Here is a 22,515-nt window from a genome sequence, read left to right as displayed (position 1 = left end):
TTTCAGGCGGGAGAATCTCCAGATCAGAAGGTGCTTGGTGTTGGAGTCTTTGTTAAAATGATATAGAATGTGCAAACAAAGATATGGATTATGTATGAACAAAGAGGCATAATGAAAGTGCATACTGTAAGTGTGACTACCACGGATATATGCTATTTTGTTTAATGTTTTATAGTGTAGACCATTACATCTTAGGTTTAGCTCATCATGTGAAATGTCTGAATGACAATGTTTCTCAGATTAGAAGAATGACATGTGTACAAGGGGTCACAGATGACTGCATTTTTAGCTCAGGTGAGCTATTGCGATCGCTCTTCATCCGGCGTCCGTCGTGCGTCGTCTGTCGTGTGTAAACTTCTTACATTCTCATCTTCTTCTTGAGAACCCCATGACCGATTTTCACCAAACTTGGCAGGTAGTTTCCCTAGGGGGATAGGATTTCAATTTGTTCAAATGGGCACCATGCCCCACCTGGGGGGCCCGAGAGGGGCCCAAATCCCCCAATATTAAGGAATCTTAAAAAATCTTCTCTAAAACCAGAAGTGATTGAGCTAAGTTAATACTATGAGTTAGTTTGTTCATGGCGGAATCAGGGGTGCCCCCCCCCCCCCCCTTGGGACCCAGGAGAGGGAGTGGGGAGGGGTCCTAATGGGCCCCAAATTGTACATTTTCATCTTTTTGTTGAAAATACCGCAATGAATTTTCACCAAACTTGGCGGGTAGCATCCCTAGGGGGGTAGAATCTCATTCCCATCAAATGGGCACCATGTCCCACCTGGGGGGCCCCAGGGAGACCTAAATTGGGGCCTGAATTGTAAATTTTCATCTTTTTCTTGAAAACCCCATCATGAATTTTCACCAGACTTGGCAGGGAGCATCCCCAGGGGGATAGAATCTCAGTTCCATCAAATGGGCACCATGCCCCCCCCCCCCCCCCCCAAGGGGGGCCCAACCCACCCCCAGTAGAGAATCTTTAAAGATTTTCTCTAGAACCAGAAGTGATTGTTTTAAAAGTTAATACAGTGAGTCAGTATATTGTTGATTGTTCAAGTGCTTCCCCTCTCCCCCCCCCCCCCCCCCCCCCAATTGGGACCCAAGGGAGAGGGATGGGATGTGGGTCCAAATGGTGATGTAAATTGTACATGTTCATAATCATTGAAAACCCCTTTGTGAATATTCACCAAACTTGACAGGTACACGTAGCATGCCAGGAGGTCAAGATCTCAATTTGTTCACTTGGGGGACCCGAGGGGGCCTAATCCCCCCCCCCCCCAAACATAAAGGAATATTTACTATTCTTGTCTAGAACCAGAAGTGATAAAGCAAAGTTACTTTGAGTTTGTATATTGATGACTGTAGTTCCAAGTTTGTTCATTGCAGATCCAGGGCTGCCACCCTCCAAGTTTCCAATGTTCTTAGGTAAGAGTCTGCAAGAATGCATGGAAGGTGAACTTGCGATACTCTATACTCTAACCTCTATGTTTGACATTTGTGATCCAGATTACCGTACATGTTCATTCCTTGATATGCTCTTCATGTCTATTCAAAAGCATACACCATTCTAACCCATGGCTATTAACAGTATTGATATCCTTCTTTTCTGTGAACCCAACCCAATTTGTAATTGTAACCTACATGAAGTCAGTCTCATTTACAAAGCAGTGACCTGGGTGTCAGAAGGAAAAAAAAAAAAATGGAGACATGTGGTTTCTGTACAGCTACAATTAGGAAAGTTACAATGATGGTGTGTATTGCATCATTTTCTGATTCTACCTTCAATGACCAGAGCACTCTTTTAAGCTCACCTATAAAAATGAAGAGGCCAGAGTCATTTTGTGTCTTATGTCTTAAATACAGGTATTTCAACTCAAATGTGGTATGAAATGTTAGTACTGTACAGTATTTGAGATGTGGTGTAGATGGCATGTGAACAAGAAGAAGGGGTTATTTGAGAAAGTTGTCGATCGTAAAGGATTTGGGCCAACCCAGCAGAAGAGAGTACTGTATACGCCAGATACAATGTATTTTGTTAGGTTTTTATTTTCGTGCATTTCGCGAGTCGGGTGCTATTCACGAATTTGAAGGCACCTGAAAATATTGACTCTGATCCTCATACGAATGTGACATGCCCTTATATATTCTCTGTTCAGAACAGTACTCCACAATCGCAAATTTAACCACTCGCGAAATTGTCAGAATTCCCGATTTGCGAAAATTTAGACTCGCCAAATACATGGCGTATACAGTAATGTGTGAACATTAGAGAGTAGAGTGTGTATCAACAATCATTTTGTTCTTCTGCAAATGGCCCTAAAGCCAGGACAATGTTGGAGGAAGTCATAATATGCTTATTTTTGTCAATTTGTACATTGTATTGCTCTATTGTTATTTTTTCCAAGGTTTCCATAATCTTGGGCTAGATTGAGCTTTTATAGTTGTGCTTTATTGTTTTGTTGTCTGTTTTTGCAGTAGGGAGACAGTGCATCGAAAGCTAGACATTGCCACATACACTGCAATTGTATTTTGATTTGCAGGTCTTAAAGGACAAGTCCACCTTCACGTACATGTGGATTGAGTGAATGCAACAATATTAGTAGAACACATCAGTCAAAGTTTGAGGAAAATCCGACAATCCATTCAAAAGTTATGAATTTTTGAAGTGTCTGCACAATCACTGCTGGATGAGACTACGACAGTGAATGATATCACATGCGTACTACAACGATATAAGGAAAATAAAAAGAGAATTTCACAAAACTCTACTTTTTGAATAACGTGCACATTTCTTCGAACTTGTTACTGACGAATGTGGAGGGTAATATTATTCCCCTTGCCTTCTGAAAGAGAGAAGTCGAGTGTTCTTTTGTTGTGCGAGAAAAGTGAAAATATGTTGAATTTTCTTTATGCTTTCTTTATATCGTTGTACACATGTGACATCACAAGCTATAGTAGTCTTCTCATCCAGCAGTGATTGAGCAGAAAATTCAAAAATTCATAACTTTTGAACAGATTGTCTGATTTTCCTCAAACTCTCACTGATGTGTGCTACAAATGTACTAATATTGCTGCATTCACTCAACCCACATGTCTATGAGGGTGAACTTGTCCTTTAACAAGAGAAAGTGTACACATGTATATGTACTTAAGATTTGCAACTCGGCCTATTCACATGCAGTGTGACCTACCTTTGTGCATGAGCAAGGCAGCTAGAGGCATCTAAAGAAGTGATAGGTTATAAAAGACATTTTGTTCCTCTTATACATGTATCTTCAAAGTACCGTAGTGAAATCATGCATACATGTATGTTTACTGCCACACATGTAAATCATTTTTGGCTGAAAATGCAATGTGCTAGAATTTGGGGGGAAAAAATGTCGAGAAAATGATTTATGTTTGTTTTTAAATTTGCAATATTAACTGCATGTGTTAGTGTAAAGAATTGATAGTTCTTTCCATGTACATGTACAAACAATGTGCGCTGTCACATATTCTTACAACCACATATCATCGACATACATTTGGGATTCTCTCATTTTCCCTTGCAGGAAATAGCAATACATATTACATGTACACATGCCCATACCCAAACCAGTCCTATGAAATACACAATCACATACACGTACTTGGTTTGGTGGAAATTTTAAACCTTTATTCATAATATGCAAATATAAGTGTACAGTATCCAATATTTCTTAGACTCATTACTCAGATTTCAGCATTGATAGACCAGCGTACAATGTATGACAAAAAAAAAAAAAGACCACAAAAAAAAAGAGCTTTTCCAACTGGATGAAAACACCTGTGATTGGCACGGAAGTAAAGGCCACATGCCAATAAAAAAATTGCACCTGTGCAGGCATAATGGTTTATAGCACCAAGGGTACACCTTGAAACACAAATTAATTTGATATTTATTTTTATTGACATTCCATGGCATTGATTTTTAGATGGGCTTCATGAGAGCTTTCAGAATTGTTTTTTCTTCAAAGTTAAATGCAACAAACAACCTCTAAATTCATGATAGCTAGTTGCAGGTGAATTCATGATTGCTCAAAAGGGGATTTCAAAAAGAATATGTTTACAGCACTGATACTACATGCATCAGGCCGACTGCCACTTCACTGTAGTTCTAACCACCCTGTACAATACATGTACATGTTCCAACAGATGTGTTCAGGGTTGTATACAATGTATTACGTATGGGAAGTTGTATGCGTGGAAAGAAAATAAAAGATATGCTGCAATGCAGTAACCCTTTATGTATAGTGTGCTGTGTAATACAGTGTACGTGTACATGTAGTGTGTACAGCTTAATTAATACATGTAAGTGGATGGGCATGATGTATGATACATAATGAAGTAATTTTGGAGGTCCCGTTCCTTTTGAATTCTTTTTGTTTCAGTTGTCTTTGCTATAATGAAATAAGCAGCTTGTTACACCAAGGTTTCCCTGCAGTAAGCAATTGCAAAGAACATTAAATGAGAAGATCTTCTGAAGGTGCTATTCCATACCATGTTCAATTAATAAGCCAGTGTAAAGTTTCACTTTGAGCATAAGCAGAAAAAGGTCATTTATACCAACAGGGCATGCTGGCTTTTAGATCCACTAAAATAAGCACCTGTGATGTAACAATTACTGAAGTATATTAAATCCTTATAAATGGTGCTTGTCAGCAAGCATCTGACAGCAAAAGTGGTATTTGGCTATAAAAAATAGAAAAGATTGTTCATACATTCAATGAAAAATAAGGAGACAGATATTTTCCCAAGTGTTAATTGTCGGACCATTCTGGTCACCTTGTCTGCGCAAGTTTATGCTTTGAACATGATCATTGAAGTCTGTTTTTCTGTGTTTTCTCAACTCTGTGATATTAATCACTACCACATACAGTATTCAAGTCATCACAAGTCTCCCATTTAACTGCCCGGAAACCTTTACTAAATTGACATTCTTTTCATGAAGTCAATAGGAATAAGATTAATAATTTGCATCAAATTATTGTGATCTTGTCATGACATAAATATGGCAACAATGACTTTTCAAGGAACAGATGCAGCAGTAGCTAAACATCCACCCAAACCAACGGGAGAAAAAATGTGAACTTCCAGGGAATAATTTTCCTTCTCAAAATTGATTAGCAATTTTTGTCACTGGACATACATTTGAACAAAATGGTGTACAAGTCTATGTGATGAAATTGCTATGCAAATGACATTTTGTATAGCAGTTATACCAAAATGCATAGCAAATTGCTATGCGATACCAGAAAAATTATTCCCTGAACTTCTGAGACTCTATAACTTTCTCATTCTATGTCCGACTTCGGTGAAACTTTTATCATTGTATTTATCTGATTTCATCCTACTAATAAAGGTCACTTTGAACATGATGGGAAAGTTCAACCATATCCATGAAACACTTCATTCGTACTGCTTGGTGATGAAATAGTTTGAATTTACACTTTCAAAATGCCAGTTTGATATGTCACGTCTATTGTCATCTCCAGATAAAAATTGGTGGAAATTTTGGAGGCTTACAGCCAAACGAGGACCTGGTTTTTGCTGTAAGGCAGATACATGTACTCCATTCATAAACACATAAAATGTACACATATAATCACACAATTTTCATCTCAAATTTTCCTACTGACTCCATAAGAGAACAGCATTTGTGAAATCTTTGTCTGGATGATGCCCCATAATGATAATCAACTCAATGTACATGATATTACAATGTACATACAGCAAAGCCTTACTGGCCCCTTCATGCACGCAATCAGAACCATCATAATTCGTCTGTTGAGAATGATAAGGGCGTTAAGTTGTCACAAAACCCATAGTGTTCAAGACAACTTAATGCCCTTCTCATTCTCAACAGATGATATGCGCATGCATGATGATGTAGTTAGTCTATACCTACTGCATACTGTGTGTGTGTGTGTGTGTGTGTTTTAGAAACAATAAGCACTGGACAAAAATGGAATATCAAAATGCACAAACAGACAAAAGTCCTGTACAGAATGTACATGCTTGATAAATTCCATAAATGCTATCACTTACTGCTTGGTTTTCGTTTCACAGAAATCATAATCATGCCATAAATAGTTCATTGGCATGAATTTTGAAGCAAAAAAAAAAAAAGAAAAGAAAGAAGAAAAAAAGATAAACAAAAGCTTTCCTTCGCCCAGTGAGGTAGTTTAAAGTTATCTGTGATAACAATATACTGTACACTATCTCTCATGTATCTGTAATCTCTCATGCTATATGACAGCATATTTACTCTCAGCGGACACAACAAAGGAAATAATGAACAAGATACACACTTGGTTGTATGACACTGTAAACACTGTAAACACCAAAGACATGTTTTTTTTTTTTGTTTTTTTTTAAATGGTCTTTTTCTTGCGAATGAGTTGGAAATACAATCGTAACTCACAGTGTACTTCCTCTTGCATCACAAAATGTACCTAAAATTGTCTGCGATCTTTACACAGGTAACTAGCTTGTGGTTCTCTGAGCAGACAACATGATGTTTCCAGCAAACATTCTTTGCCTCTACATTCATGTTCATATTTGCATGTATACCAATTCCACCATTTTGTGTGTGTCGTAGTGACACTGCTGATGGACATAAGGTATGGGAACCTCTTATCTGCCTAGGCAATTCAGCTTGATTGACTGACTTTAATCAGTTTGTTCACCTCCAGTGATATGCAGTGTCGATACAGTACACGCACAGAATTGGTTTCCACAGCACTACGAATTCCTACTGTACATCAATACCACCTTCTTGAGGATGTCATCACCACCCCCATGATGGTGGCAAGGTAGAGGCGTGGCTCTCAGCGCCTGCATATGTGATAAAAAGTATTGGACACTTTCTTTTCAATGGCGGTTATGGTCCCACAGGTGATGTGTACTATTACCCAAGCTGTAGAATTGGTTCCCAAGGCATGCTGGATTCTCAAGTGTCATCAAACTCGTCATCATCATCATAATCCATCTCTGCCTGCATCTCCTTGAACAGCTTTTGGTACGCCGCCCCGAGCTCATCACCAACCTCCTGCTCGATGCTTCCTCTGTGAATGTCATGTCCACCGGTTCCAAACTCTCCATCACCTTCCTGCTCCCCCTCCTCCTCCTCCTCCTCCTCTCCCTCCTCATCCTCCTCGTCCTCTTCTTCCTCCTCTTCTTCTGCCACGTACTGTCCTCCTACAAACTGGGCCTGGCACATCTGGAGGATGGAGGTTGCAGCGTCATTGAGGTCCATCAGTGGCTTCTTGTTCATGAGCTCCGTATCATCCACATCCTGCTGCACACCATACTCCTGCACACCATAGAAAAAAACCAACAAAACAATACCAAATGAATGGATGAATGAATGAATGAATGAATGAATGAATGAACGAATGAATGAATGAAGACATGAAGAAATAAGTGACAGATTTAAAACTAAGACAGGCTCTACCCACTGTATACCAAGTGTGTGAACTAAAATGCACATGCCATGGCTGTATTTTGATGAGAGTGATTTTGATACTGACCCTCGCCATGTCTTGATCATTCTTCAGGATATTCATCTTGCAAGTTTGGTGAAATTGCTTAAGTTGTATTGTATAAACTGGGGTGATAATGCTACAGTACAAAAACAAAAATATGAAAGACTATTTTTCAATTTCTTTTTGTTTGTTTGTAGAAAAACAAACATTTGCAGAAAATAGGAAACCCCATCATTTTTTTTTTTTTTTTGATTTGCTGAACTTTGGAATAAAGATTGTCAGAGCTGCCTTTATCTATCAGAAAAGAATTGAAAGTCTGCTGAGCAATTAGTTCTTGTCACGGGTAAACAATCAGAAATTTGTACGGATTAATAGATCTATGTTAATTTGCCATGTGAGAAACTGGAAACAAATAGAATGAATATGTGGTGGCAAAACAGACATTCCCAACACACATCAAGATATATGTACCTCAGAGGTTGAAACTTATCAAATTGTTATTTCACTGTATTTTGCATCTAAAAAAAAAAAAAAAAAATCCATACCTGCTTACTTTTAAAAACTTCCTCACTTTTTCTGCCTGCTACAGTTGCTCTATCTTTCTACCTTTCTTAGAAGCAAAGCATTCTGGCAGGGTGTCAGATATATGATACACAAAGAGGGATATGTCACAGATGGTATGCTGCATGCACACATGGTTTTCATGGCCAGAATATTGACTTTTACAAAAGAATTAACATAAATCAATCATTTCTCACAGGGCATTTTATATTGGCTCTCCAGGAAGAGTCACTTGTAGACAGCTCTCTTTAGAAAATGCTAACCCATTGAAGACAGACTGATTTTGCTACAACACGCATTTCTCATAGACACTTGCCCGAGTATACTTGGGACTCGTCCTCAAGGGGTTAAACATCACCAAATAGACATTTTCCTATAGCTCATGCTAAGGTGTATTCTGAAAATCTTTCTAAGTTTCTTCCTTTAAGTGTCTTCCTAACTTTTTTTCATAAACTTAGGAAGAAACTTAGGAAGATATGCAAATGAGGATGAGATATGCACATTTCTGACTTAGGAAGAACTTAGGACATGGGCGGGATTAAGGATGGTCTAATTTGCATTAAGAAGTACCTAGGAAGAAGGAATACTAATTCTGTCTTTCCTAGGCACTTCCCAACTTTCTGACTTTTCTAATATGAAGAAACTATGGAAAACACTTAGGAAGATTTTTCAGAATACCCGGTACCATCCAAGGACTCCTGTATACTATGGGGCTTGTTCCCTCCCCCTCCCCCCCCCCCCAACTATAGCACATATGCACTTCACAAGGTAGAATGTAAGGTCTAGATTTATTAAATTTCACTTCATCCCCTTAATTACCTCCTCTATCCTCGCTCTTGCTGCCGCGGCTTCAGCATAGGCCTCTCCACTTGACTGCCGCATCTGCTGACGGAGCACACGTTCTTCTTGCTGCAGAAAGGAAAATACATGTACGTGTAGATCACGAGAAACAGAATTACATTTTTGATTTTGTACTACCTACTTGTTATCATTCAAAACACATGACCTGGCTGTAAGGTAAAACATAATCCCACAATGAACTAGACTTGGAATTTGTCAACACTGACAAATTAGGTGATCTGATTTATTTGGAAATCAATGATTCGAGTCCTGATCGCAATAGGCATGACCATACAGGTTCCATCTGTGTTTAGAGACATTGGCCGCGTGATGTTTGGATTCTCATTTAGAAAAGGGAGTCAGATCTGCCATCTTTGGTACCAAATTCCGTATAACGAAGATACAGAATGAAGTGTATTTGATCTTTGACCCACCTTTGCACTCCCAAGATGGCATCTGAGGAAAAAGTGGTTATTTTGTGAAATGATTCTTGCGACATCGTCTATACGTGTGTAAAATATGGCAAAGATAGGACAGGTATTCACCAAGATACAGGATGAAACATTTATGACCTTTGACCCTAATCTACATACCCAAGATGGTGTCCGATCAAGTAGTTATTTTATGAAATAATGTACGTGACATGAACTAAACATGTGCAAAATATGGGAGTGATAGGGGCTGTTTTTCTTGAGTTATTGCAAAGACAGTTGCAGAAAGAAATATCTCAATACATCGATGATCATTTCAACCAATTTTTTTGACGTGATCCCGACATCGTATGAAAAAACTAAGGACACAGTTACGATAGCGCATATTCTCGGCTACAACATATTAAAATCTGGGAGAAATTCACCAAAATACATTTATGAAAGAGCATTTAATACGCAACAACATACTGAAATCTGGGTGAAAATTGGAAAAGGATAAGTGAGATACGCTCGAGTGAACTTGAAATTTGAGGACGTCATTTTGAAAATTTACTTTTTTTATTTTATTAAGAAATTTGATATCTTTTAATCATTTTTCCAGCATCGCCAACCCATGAAATGACATGTACAACTCATCAGCTTTCAGAATATGTAAAGAAAATGGGGGGTCACCGTCCATCCTGACGTGTAAAATCGAATTTAAATTTGGTGGTTTTTTGGCATAGTTGCACTGTATATCGCGCTATCGCCATTGACGCGCGCGCGGAATTTCAACTTTGACGGGCCCGTATGACGTCATATTGAGTCGGATTGACTTGAAACTTGGTAGAAATATTCCTTGACATTTCAAACATCCGATCCGTGTGAAAAAACAAGAAATTTCTATTGCATATGAGCTGTTCGTGCGTATATGTGCGCGCGCGTACGTGTTCGTCCAATTTTTTCAAATTTTTCAAAAAATGCTCCAAATGGTCTGAAACGTGTGCAAAAAAAAAAATTTGAGTTCGATTGGAGCATGTAAATATTTCAACGCGCGCATCTTAAGGGTAGATATGAATTTTGAGAATATGAGTAGAATGCGCTTGACTTGAAATATGTGACGTAAATTTCAATGAAAAATTCCATTTCATTAATGAGATATGAATGAGAATGTGTTTTCATATGACGTCATAGTGACGTCATGGTCGACTGATCACTATGATTTTATTGGATCTGTCGTCTTTGGGACATGATATATGGTATAATTTTGAAATTGATAGGAAGAGGACTTTCTGAGCTAACCTCTGCACAACTTTTGTCCAGAAATAAAGAAAGAATCCGTACAGATACAGCTACAGTGTGTGATCCGAGAGGATACTTGGATCACCTAATGAGCTTAGCTTATTCATATATCTGGCAAAATATTTCTCCAGTGTTACGTGCATTTCTGAAAGTGGTCAAGATTGATTGTATTTCTTGTAATGTATGCTATCTTCTTTTGAAAACAATTAGGTCCTACAACACATTCCTACTCACACTAGTCTCTGTCTCAGTTCAGTTAATATTACCTTCAAGCGGTTCAGCTGAGCTCTAAGCTTGGTCTCAATATCTTGCAGGGCCTTGTCTTCTTGCCGCAAATACTTCAATTTAGATAGTATTCTTTGATCGTCTTTGGAACTCATGGCTGGTTTGTGAACACATTTACGAACTGAATTGACAGTCCAACGGGTGCGGCGCGTGCAGCACGTGGAGACACCGGTGGGGTGTTGCTGCTCTCAGCTGCTGGTTGTGGTTGTGTGAGTGAGTCGATGCGGAACTGTCAGCAGGATCAACCGGGGAGGTTCGGGTGGCTAGCTACGCAGTAAGCAGTAGGCTTTTTGCAAGGCGAGCACCATGTCCATGCACCATCGACCAAAAGATCGGTTTGTATCTTGTCGTCAGGAATAATGATCCACGGAGTCTACGTCTGACTTCACGGAATCCCCTCCTATGTCTACCATAATAGCCGTAAAAAGTCAAAAAATAGACCGCTCCGGACAGACGGAATTTTTTCTGTCGGTATGCCCCAACTAGCACTTACGTTACTGTGCCTGCGTTGTATGTCTGTAAACCATTGTCGATTGAATGGCGAATATCCAACTCATTTCACGCACAGCGTCCCATAAGCATGCCAATTCGTCTATGGCAAGCGTCAACGTTGCTATAAAATATTACTTCATGAATACTACCTGTCCCCAGTAGTAAATAAGTAGGTCGTGCTTTTTCATGTTCTACATGCACTTATTTTACGACAGTTCACAATTTCCATAGGTTATAGTCACGCGTGTAGGTAATAATCATATCTGTACTCTTATAGATGATTTAATCAAATAGAAAAATTCCACTTATTCTTGCCTCACCCAAATTATTTGTGAATGGTAAGTTGGTAAGTTGACCGTTGTGTGCTGCTGAAAAGCCCTTTGGGAGACTGTATATACAACTATTTCATTGTTTGTTTTTTTTATTACACCAAAGGGGCAAAACCCTCTAAATTTGAAGGGGTGGAAGGGGGTTTGCCCCTTCAAAGGTTAGGAAGTTTGGCTAATTTACACTTCAAATGATGCAATTTCATACCGGTACTTGCCAACATTTTCATTTGAGAAAGTGGTAGAATCCAGGATGCCTATGCGAGCAGCGCTAGCTTGAATGCTAATGAAATCTTTCAAAAGCGGTAGCCTACCGCCAAATGCGGTAGAGTTGGCAAGTATGCAATTTGATACCAGTATTTGGGTGATCTAGTGTGAGTATCCGATTCTTTTATCATAGAGTGAGACAGAACTGGGTGATAGTACGAGTATTGTGCTCATTAATACATGAGATTTGGCAGCTAGTCCTGAACAATAATGAAAACTGCAATCAATCCGATTCTGCAAAAGAAGAAGAGTGCTGGTATAGTCTTTAAATTTATTTGTAAGTTGTAGAAAATGAACAAAGAAAACGTGATTCTCCATTCAGCTAGTAAATGTCCATGCACAAAGCGTATGACAAAGTAGCTGCTTTGTACGTGGTATATACTTGCAATATGAATACCGGTATTGGACATGCAATGAGTGTGTCTAGATCAGTTTTCTTTTCTAATGGCAGATTAGTATTCTGTGTGTACCCGGTATCTTTGTTAGAGACTACCATGATGCAGATCCAAGAATTCGGTAAATGGGGCAGGGGTGCCGAGGAGAAAAATAGTTTCTTTAAAAATAGAAAAAAAGAAAAACTACCGGGGGGGGGGGGGGGGGGGGTGCATGCGCCCCCTTTGATTTTTTTTTTCTTTTTATTTCTTTTTTTAAAAATAAAAAATAAAGGGGAGTACCTGGTGCGCCAACCACCCCCCACCCCATCCGCCACTGTATGACTACACTAGTCTAATGTTTAGTTTTTTTTTCTTTCTTTCTTTTTTCAAACAGGCATTGAAAGCTATAGTGTAGAATGTCTCTGGATTTCACACTATAGTCTTCATTTACAGTATATAGTGATATTGCTGTGGTAAATATCTGCATCTTTATTGGTCAAAGCAGTTGATAGGCCTATACACCTTGTATATATTTCTTATATACTTTTTGTTTAGCATTTCATAATCCATGTACTGGCCAAACACTATTAATACAGTCAAACTTGTCTTAGTGACCACCTGTCTATAGCGGCCGCCTGCCTTATCGCGATCATTAAAAACAATTCCCTCCAAGAGAAAAAGCATATTAAAGGGAAGGTAAACCCAAAGAGCAATGTGGATTGAGTGAAAGCAGCAACATTAGTAGAACACATCAGTGAAAGTTTGAGAAAAATCGGACAATCGATGCAAAAGTTATGAATTTTTAAAGTTTTGGTGTTGGAACCGCTGGATGAGGAGACTACTAGAGGATATGATGTATGAGTGGACAACAATACAAAGAAAATATAAAGGATATTCAACAAAAATTCACTTTTCTAGAATTATGAAAGAGCAGTGGACCAACCGCTTTCAGAAAGCAGGGGGAATAATTGCTACCCTTAACATATGTCAATATGAAGTTGATGGAATTTGTAATTTTCATGAAAAATGGATTTTTGTAGTATTTTCTTTATATTTTCTTGATATTGTAGTCCACTCATACGTCATAACCTCTAGTAGTCTCCTCATCCAGCGGTTCCAACACCAAAACTTTAAAAATTCATAACTTTTGCATCAATTGTCCGATTTTCTTCAAACTTTCACTGATGTGTTCTAATAATGTTGCTGCTTTCACTCAATCCACATTGTTCTTGGGGTTTATCTTCCCTTTAAAGAAGCTGTCTGTAGTTGCCATCCGTCTATAATGGCCACTTTTTTCGTCTCTCTTGGACGGCCGCTGTAGACAAGTTTGACTGTAGCTGCTAGGAGAACAAAGAAATTACTTTTGAAACTTTTCATGATGTACACCAACAGTTTATTTTGTATTCAAAAAATTGGGGGCACCTTGACTTTTGTCAAGTGTATTACAGACTGATTGAATTTGAGAGAGCATGGTAATACTGTATCAACAATATATTATACCAATGCATTGCCACGGATGTGAACTAATATTAGGCATAGATCCTAGGTATAATCCTACATCATCCATGCAACCTGGTGGGAGACTTAATACAAAACGACACACAACACAATAAACATTTTAAAATGCATACTGGTACGGTATACAGAGTTACCTCACAACTCATATTATGTACTATCAATTACCATAAATACACTGTGTGCTATGCCGGACAACTCTGATCAGAAGGTCAAACTAAATTCGTATGTGAAACACTTATACCTTTTCTAGAAAATTCAAGCATATGCAGTTTTTATAAACAAGTTTTCATTCTGCTTTATTCCATTGATTATCTGTTAGATAGATTATAGAATACAGTTTTCACCGAGTTGAACATGAACATTTAAAGGACTAACAAAATAAATTGTATCTGTGTGGGAATATGAGAATTTTTATACAAGATTGTTAAAGAATGCTGTTGATATATTTAAGGACACCATAGCAGGAAAAACAGCTAAGAACAGTGAACACAAATCACAGCACTGGGGAACAGAATCATTATGGTTTAGCTGTGTGCTTTGATAACACGCCACCATAAAGTATAGTCCCACACCACTTCTTTTGTTTGTTTAGATTAAGGGATTAGCATCCTACAACTTATGTTTAAAGGTTGAACATTGAATATTACTTGTATATGTGTAAGTACAGTGTACGTGTATGTCGTGAAAATGATACATACAGGCGAATGGATATGTAAAGTTTGTTCAGTGGTCAGTCCCCAACTTTCCTTGGGAAAGTGCTGACCATGTGAAAAGACATGACCATGCTGAAGGATGACAGCACAGGATGGGTCATCAAGGGTGCTGATTCAAGAACAGAATTTCGTGTGTTTAGATACAACATTGAGCTCGTTGTATCTGAGGGAGCCCATGCGACACAACAACAAGGAGGAAATCAGCATTATTACAGTTTGAGTGGTTGGCGAATCACAGCCAGAATAAATTCCTATTCAACCGTACCACCCGAGTCTTCGTCTTTCGTCTGGTAGTGCCTGTCCTGACAACAACCCCCTTTCCAGACTACGACATTTACTAGCCCACAATGAACCAAGTTGTATTGGAGTGTCAGGCTGTCAGGGACAATATACAAGCAAGAGAACAGTATCTACAAAGTATATTTTGTTAGCCATGACATGTTTTTGTATAGGTGTTGTCCATGGAAGCTCTCTTTGAGGATTATTGTTTTGAGCTCTTTCAGGTGTCTATCATTGAAGGCTTCTACATCTCTATATGTGACCCGCTACACAAAAGGATCCGAAAGTCGGGGGAGGACAATTTTCTGAAAATGGCATGACATTATTTCCTTACTCTTCTACTTTAATTTCATACATAGCACAACACATAAAAGCACTCGGTTGCGGAGATATCAGTGATTTTATTAGCGCATGTCAAGTGGTTAAGGAAATCAGAGTTTCGAGAAAAACGCCATGAAAGTTTTCCTTCCGACGCTAACATGATTAAGGGGAGGCGAGACAGTTTTCACCACTAGACAATAGAAGGTATGCTCCTAGCGACCTCCGCGATGTTCATTCAAGCTTAGCACCAGCGGTCTACACACGACCTATCAGTAATCAGGATGCCACGCACTGACCAATAAGATCACTCCCTCATTGCTAGGGACGGAGTCTAGTTGCGTCGCTAAATCCAAATCTTCGGACACGTTTCTGTTACGTTGAAAGTCAGAAAATCATGGCCCAGAAAATCACTAATTTCTTGCCTTTTGTTTGATCATTTAGCTTTGAAATTTCGGCAGATGATAGACAAAACATTAGACTACAAAATTATGCCAAAATCAGAAATCCGATTGTTTTGACCAATTTTGATGAGGTGACTTCAAACTCGATTTTCTCGGCTCAGCCGTCAGCAACTTTAGGATCCTTTTGTTGTAGCGGGTCATATATTATAGCATGCAACATTTTAGGTCTGTTATCTTGTGGTTTGTTTGTATTGAAATGTTGTGTTATGTACTGGATGTTGGATTTGATTTCTGATGATGGTACTTTTGTGATTGTAACTTCAGAAATAACAAGCATCATTGAAACAAACAAGAGCCCATTGTTTGCCTCTTTGACAGTCATCACTGTCAGGACAAGGAGGCTAAATTTTCCTAAAATCCATGATACTTTTCCTCCCAAAAGGATTACGAGGTAATGAACACCCCTTGACACCCTCGGCACAGCTTGAGTTCTTCACCAGTCTCAACCTAAGTAATGGCAGGATAGTTACTAGTATAGGGTGCATCAGAAGACCATCTGAAAATAGCAATTACCACAATCACCACTGATCAAGATAGGGCTTGTCTGGTCCGTTACATAAATGAATGTATGCATAGTTATATGCATCTACATGTATTTCATTATTTATCCATGTATGCTTGAAGCACTAGGAAGGTAATTCTTCAAAAGGAAGTTGTACATATAGTTATAAAACATCACTCTTTATATTTCATGTTAAGTTTATATATCATTTTCTTTTCAGTAAAATATTGTTGACACCACTGGACATGCACTCAAAAGTAAATGGTGATGAGAACATATCTGAATAAACCATATACTTCAATGCACATTTTAGAGACAGGTATAGTGGCAACACATGCACGTAGTGCCATACATGGTGCAAATGTCTTTCCACCTCAGGATGACAGAACATTCATTAGGGATGAACTGTGAGGTGATTGAGGCAAGTTCAATATATTAAGTAACACAGCCAATTGCGTATATCAATTAAGTCTCTGAAGTTGATGTCATAAAAAATCCTTCAGCAACAGGTCCACGGCAGCTGAGAAATCATCACACACGGCCGTGGGAGCAGGATTTATCTTTTCTTCATCGCCTGGGCGGTATTTTCCTGTAGAAAGAGGAAAAAGGAACCAAGCTTTGTTTTTTGACAGCTTCGTTTGAACACATTATAGCCCTGCTGCGCCAAAGACTTAAAACAGTAACTTTTAATCAGAGCAACTACCACAGCAAGAAGCAGAAAGATTAGAAGCTGGCTTCTTACCATCATAGCTGCAGTTACTGAGAGTTGCCACACCAACAAAAACCCTACAATAAAACTTGAACTATCTTTGATATATAAAAAATAAATATAAAAGCAAAGATTAAAATACGACACCACTGGCCACTAAATTTTCAAAATTATTCTACCATAATTATCATCTGTAGAGTGCAGTGGATAGCAACACAGTACCCCTCAGTGAAGAATAAAGCTCCTTCAATTAAAAAAAGAAGCAAGAATAAAATAAAGGTCAGTAACTTGTCACTATGTCCACATGCTGAAACTGAATGACACTGCAATGTATTCCCATCTGTATGAATGTCTTTCTGAGTTTGACTTCGAAATAAAACAATGATTTTATTGATAAAAACAATGATGATACTGATGATAATAATGCTGATGCAAATAATGATAATAAATACTTAGACTTTTTAGTACCGGGTAACAATAATGACAAATGACATTAGTAACCCTAATCAATATCACTATCATAATAACGATAATAAAGTTAGTAGTAGTAACAATATTGATATCAAAAATGTTATAAAGCAATCATAACTCATTTTCAGAGCACTATAGGATAATGTTTCAAAGTGGCTTCCTGAGGTTTACACACTTACACACAGCACAATTATTTGAATGCGATGTAACAAATGGAAAAATCACCTGTTTTGACAAGGATGGCTTTGATTTTAGCCCTTTGTGCACCTTCAACATCTCCTTGGACATCCTGTAACAACACACAAGGTACAAACAATTTTGCTCTAACTGATCTTTTCCCTTGCCAATATGTCTACAAGAGACTTGATGCATTCAGAAATCTTGCACTGATTCAAAGATTTTGCATTGATTCAAAAAGACCAGTGTTCTAGTATATGTTTTTGTTTATTTTTTAGATGTTACTTCCACAATAGACCCTAGAAATACAAATGTCATTCTGCTGAATACTGCATCGCAAAATTACCTAGTCAAAATTTCCAGGTAGTTGCAAAGCCTATTGTAAATTTGTACTGCTTCTCATCTTCAAACTGCAATGTACAAATGTATCAAATGTGATTTACAATGGCATGGAAGGCTAGATGTTCAATCAATTCATGTCATAAGTTTTCATTTCACAAATGAGGAGCACATCAGGAATGACACCTTTTGTGATTGGCACCTTTAGCTTTACAAATATCACATCTCACTGGCATATCAAAACATATCTCAAGCATCCTGATCAGCATCTATGGTTCGAGTGATTGAGCTGACATGGGGTGCAATGTCTAACTCACGTCTCCGATCATGACGGCTTCCTCTGGTGAGCAGTCCAGGGTCTTCAGGGCCTCCGTGAAGAATGCTGCCTCTGGTTTGCCGACTACCGATGCCCTGACACCAGCCGCGTACTCCAGCCCCGCCACAAATGGTCCTGGTCCCAGGGCTAGTCCATCGGGTCTCTTGTAGTACTTGGCCTTGTGGATGGCTATAAGAGGACTGCCCTCGAGGACCAATCTGGTTCCAGTGAGGAAATTATCAAGCAAAACAGATGTCTGAACACAAAATATTCTACATGTTGATTTTCTACAAGTCTTGTGATGCACAAGTGGCATAGGACATCAGATTTTCTATCAATTTTTTTTTTTTAATCATTTAAAATACAAATTTTGACTCAAAACAGTTAAATATCTTGGCACACTATTGTATTTATTAGCCTTTGAATATGGGGCATAGTTCTCCTTCAAATCATGATAAAGGTGGCAGGTTTTCGTTGTCATATTCTGCAACTTTAAAAAAATTTTGTTCCATTAAATCTATCATATCATTGCGAGCAAAGTAGACATTTCTCCTGGTGTAAAAGAGGATCAGTAACTCACCTGAAAGCGGTGTTAAGTGTGTCATAGTTAAAACTGTCCGGAGAAAGGCCCACTACAACACAATCTGGATTTTCTGTTGGTATACCTAGATAGGATAGAAAAAGTTAATGTTAAGTGAATGCGCAGGACAATAAATGTTTGCCTTTAGGACATTATTGGACATTATATCACATGTATCTATTCTCAGAGTCAATGTTGCGAACCTCAATATTTACTTGCAGATTTTCATGGCATAATATGAATGAATAATGAATAATAATTGTTTTGGATATAAACTCCAAATTTTATTGTCCGAAAATGGAAATTCTTTTTGCCCAATTGATCGTGGGCCCGGCAGCCACTGAGCAGCGCCAGATCGACGTTGCTCTAACCTTTTCAACTGTTGAACGGCAAACAAGGTAGCAGCAACTCCCATCATTTAACGTCTTTTGGTATGACGCGGCCGGGGTTCGAACCCACGACCTCCCGATTGTGAGGCAGCAACATCTAAACTTGTCTTCTCAGAGCCTGGAAGGTGCATAAATACAGGCTGTTAACTCTATAACAAGTGTCTGCCTCAAATTTCATAGCACTCATGACACTTGTCCTTTCTTCAAAATAAAAATTGACACAAACTTGATTTTAAAACAGTGGCAATACCAAATATTATAGAATTTACATGTGATACTGTACAGACCATATACTCATTGAGTCTAATTTTTTGCAATTCGGGACTTTCCAATAATTTCATGCATGGTTGAATTTGTGATCGTGTCAAACAGCAATTGACGGAGAGATCAGAAAGTGCACACATCCCTTGACAGAGTAATCACGCCAAGACAAGTGTGTGTAAACTGTAAGTACTGTGTACTGCGGATTCCTGTCTAAATCAGAGTTGATATTTTTGTATGTTGTTAAATTCACAAATAACACATGACTTGTGAAAGATAAAAAAATATAAACCTTGTGAGATATACATTACAGAGAAAATGTGTACAGTAACTCCGCCCATATCCCACCTTTGAAGTCTTCTTTGGCGCTGTCCTGCAGAAGTAGCATCGGTCTGCATCCCTTCTCCTTGACCAGATTCCTGGCTGCAGTCAGGGAGGAGAAGATCTCTGTGGGCTGGATGTCGAATCCGATCTTTGTGAGTCTGTGGTGGAGGGTGGCCATGCTCTCCTTGGTCGTGTTGGTCACAAACTTGATTTTAAGTGCTCCATCTCGTAACCTGTACCCCCCCCCCCAAAAAAAAAGACAAATCAAAGATTATTGGAAAACTGCATAAGCCACAACAAGTGAAATGAAGTGAAATAAACGGATATTAAAACTGATGATGCAGCTGACTATACAGTGCACTCCCGTTATAATGAACACGGTTATAACGAAATTCCGGTTACAACGAAATAAAATTTAGGGCCGCAACATTATCAACTCTATGTATTTTTATTGTTTATTCATTCGGTTATGACGAAATTTCGTTATAACGGAAGAAAACTGCCGGTCCCGAGGACTTCGTTATAACGGGAGTCCACTGTAATAACAATACCACTACAGGGGAACCTCCTTATAGCTAGCTTCTTAGGATCACTGAAATTTCCTGGTTATATCAGATATCTCATCACATCAGGGACAAAAACAACAGAATGTAACAGGAATGAGACCTGCAAAATTACCTTGTTTATCTGGCATCTTGCAGTATCTGACCTTCTCACAAAACTCTTTACAATGATAACACTTATGTTTATATAATGGTAATTAATAACAAGCCATTATCACTACCAGTAATGATGATCATCATCATTACCACCAACATCATCATCATCACCACCATCATCACCACCAACATCATATTGGCATGAGGTATAAAACGGGGTAATGCTTGGGGTCTCAAATCAGTAACTGTACATTTTTTAAACCTGTAATAAATATAAAAAAATCTTCAGACATCAATGTACTAGTAGATGAATGCATAAATGTGTCAAAATGCTTCATAGTACAAGTTGTATGAATCACAACTATCTATAATATGCAAGATATTAAAGAAAAATCAAGCTCTCATGTTCATTTGCTCGAGTATCCAGCAATTTTCTAAAACCTTTAATACTCACACTCCCCTTCTTCAGAAAGAATTCATTTGTCTGTTTTGAATTAAAGTTCTGCAACAAAAAGTGAATAGATCATAATCTTAAACAAAATCAAGAATTATAAAAACCTCTTGCAAGTACAATTGTACTACTATTCCTTGGGCTGACCATTTCAATTTCTCAAATTCATCAAGAGCATACCCAATGTAAATGGTTTAATACCCACTCACATACATGTGGTACCGGTATGGTGTATCCATGTGTTGGAGGAGAAAAAGAGACAAATGAAAGACTGAAATAGAAAAAAAAAAGGATTGTGTTTGTACTTTTTTTTTTTTAATGTGCTCACATACTGTACCATACCTCTTTAATGCAGAAACTGCCCCTGGTATAGCTGAGTCTTCAATATGTATGGTTCCACTCAGATCAATTAACACAGCTTTCAGTCTTGACCGTGCAGCCATGATCGTTCAGTGCAGTGATCATGCTACGCAAGCTGTAATCAGGAAAGACGATATTAAAAGTGTTGATTTATCAAGCACATCATACGTTTCTATGGACTATTCCTATGACTTAAATACTAGACTTCTATATAACTTAGAACACTGAGCATATTTTTCTGTAAATTATGGCAAATAACAAAGTAGACAGAAAAGATCCGTCTGTCCGGAGGAGTCTCCGTGGAACATACAAATGTATCCTCGACGACCAGATACAGACAAGACCGATCTTTCGGTCAAATAACAAAGCAGACATGATTTGTTAATATAAATATATTTAGTAATAGTAATAATATTGAAATGGTTGTTTTAGGAGCGAGGTTGGTTGGTACACAAACAGTGAAAGTTCTAGCACCACACTCAATCCACAGCTAGGAAAAAAGTTCAAAACAAAATTTCACAACACCCATGACTTTCTGAAGCGAGGTTCCTTCATTTAGATCGCTCCTGTTGAAGCTGGGGGCCCCGGGGGGGGGGGGGTAGGGGTGCAAAAGACACCCCTGGGGGAGGGCCAGGGGTGTCTTTTGACCCTTGACCCCAAAACAAAAACAAAAACAAAAACAAAAACGTCCCACAGCCCTTGCATACTAACGCGTTGAGTAGTTGTGCAACATTATTTTTCCCTCTCTAAAAATTTGGCAAATTTGCAAATTTCATTGTCTATTGCATGAGCATGTTTCCATTTTTGGCCTCTCCTGCAGAATTCAGCAGACGTGAACCTGGGGGGCATTTCATGAAGCATTTTGTCCGACAAAGTTGTCGGACAAATTTGCTCTCAGCCAACAAACAGATGCAAGGATTTCAGTAGCTAGAGTCTAGTTGTATTACCTTGTAACAGTTTGTCAGAAAAATACTCGTCATAACATGGCATGCCTAGCTACGGAGATACATCGGCATGCTTTGAACTCAAAGTTTAAAGATTGATTAAGTGTGATCTTACCAGCTCCCTGACCCTGTCACTAGTCAGCACGTCAGCGGTGTCACTATCGTATTCAATCAAACATTTGGCGACCATCATTCTCCTAATCTTATGCCTAGCTATGTAGGGGATAGCTAGCCAAATCAGCTGTTAAATTTGTAATCGATAGTAAGCATCTGGCGCTGGCGCTCTTCGCTGTGTTTTTTTTTTAAATCCCCATTAGGCCTAATCAAATAATCTATTATTCCGTCTATTATTTCTTACAAACACATTTTACTAAATGTATATAAA

The 22,515-nt window shown here is 38.4% G+C and overlaps 2 protein-coding genes across 2 annotated transcripts; both read right to left on the bottom strand.

The window, feature by feature from the left end:
- Positions 1 to 6,396: 6,396 nt before the first annotated feature.
- Positions 6,397 to 10,992, bottom strand: LOC140238015 (uncharacterized). Its single transcript, XM_072317943.1, has 3 exons — positions 10,879 to 10,992; positions 8,880 to 8,969; positions 6,397 to 7,327 (listed from the first exon to the last, which is right to left on the bottom strand). The coding sequence occupies exons 1-3, from the start codon at positions 10,990 to 10,992 to the stop codon at positions 6,965 to 6,967; spliced, it is 567 nt and encodes a 188-aa protein (XP_072174044.1). The 3' UTR covers positions 6,397 to 6,964.
- Positions 10,993 to 13,684: 2,692 nt separating this feature from the next.
- Positions 13,685 to 22,343, bottom strand: LOC140237472 (haloacid dehalogenase-like hydrolase domain-containing protein 2). Its single transcript, XM_072317397.1, has 7 exons — positions 22,246 to 22,343; positions 21,169 to 21,301; positions 19,741 to 19,949; positions 18,743 to 18,827; positions 18,164 to 18,380; positions 17,556 to 17,619; positions 13,685 to 16,739 (listed from the first exon to the last, which is right to left on the bottom strand). The coding sequence occupies exons 2-7, from the start codon at positions 21,267 to 21,269 to the stop codon at positions 16,636 to 16,638; spliced, it is 780 nt and encodes a 259-aa protein (XP_072173498.1). The 5' UTR covers positions 21,270 to 21,301; positions 22,246 to 22,343; the 3' UTR covers positions 13,685 to 16,635.
- Positions 22,344 to 22,515: the final 172 nt, after the last annotated feature.

The sequence above is a fragment of the Diadema setosum genome, chromosome 14, assembly GCF_964275005.1.
Source record: "Diadema setosum chromosome 14, eeDiaSeto1, whole genome shotgun sequence".
Classification (NCBI taxonomy): Eukaryota; Metazoa; Echinodermata; class Echinoidea; order Diadematoida; family Diadematidae; genus Diadema; species Diadema setosum.
Note: the sequence above shows the minus strand (reverse complement) of the source record. Positions and strands in the feature narration are given on the sequence as shown.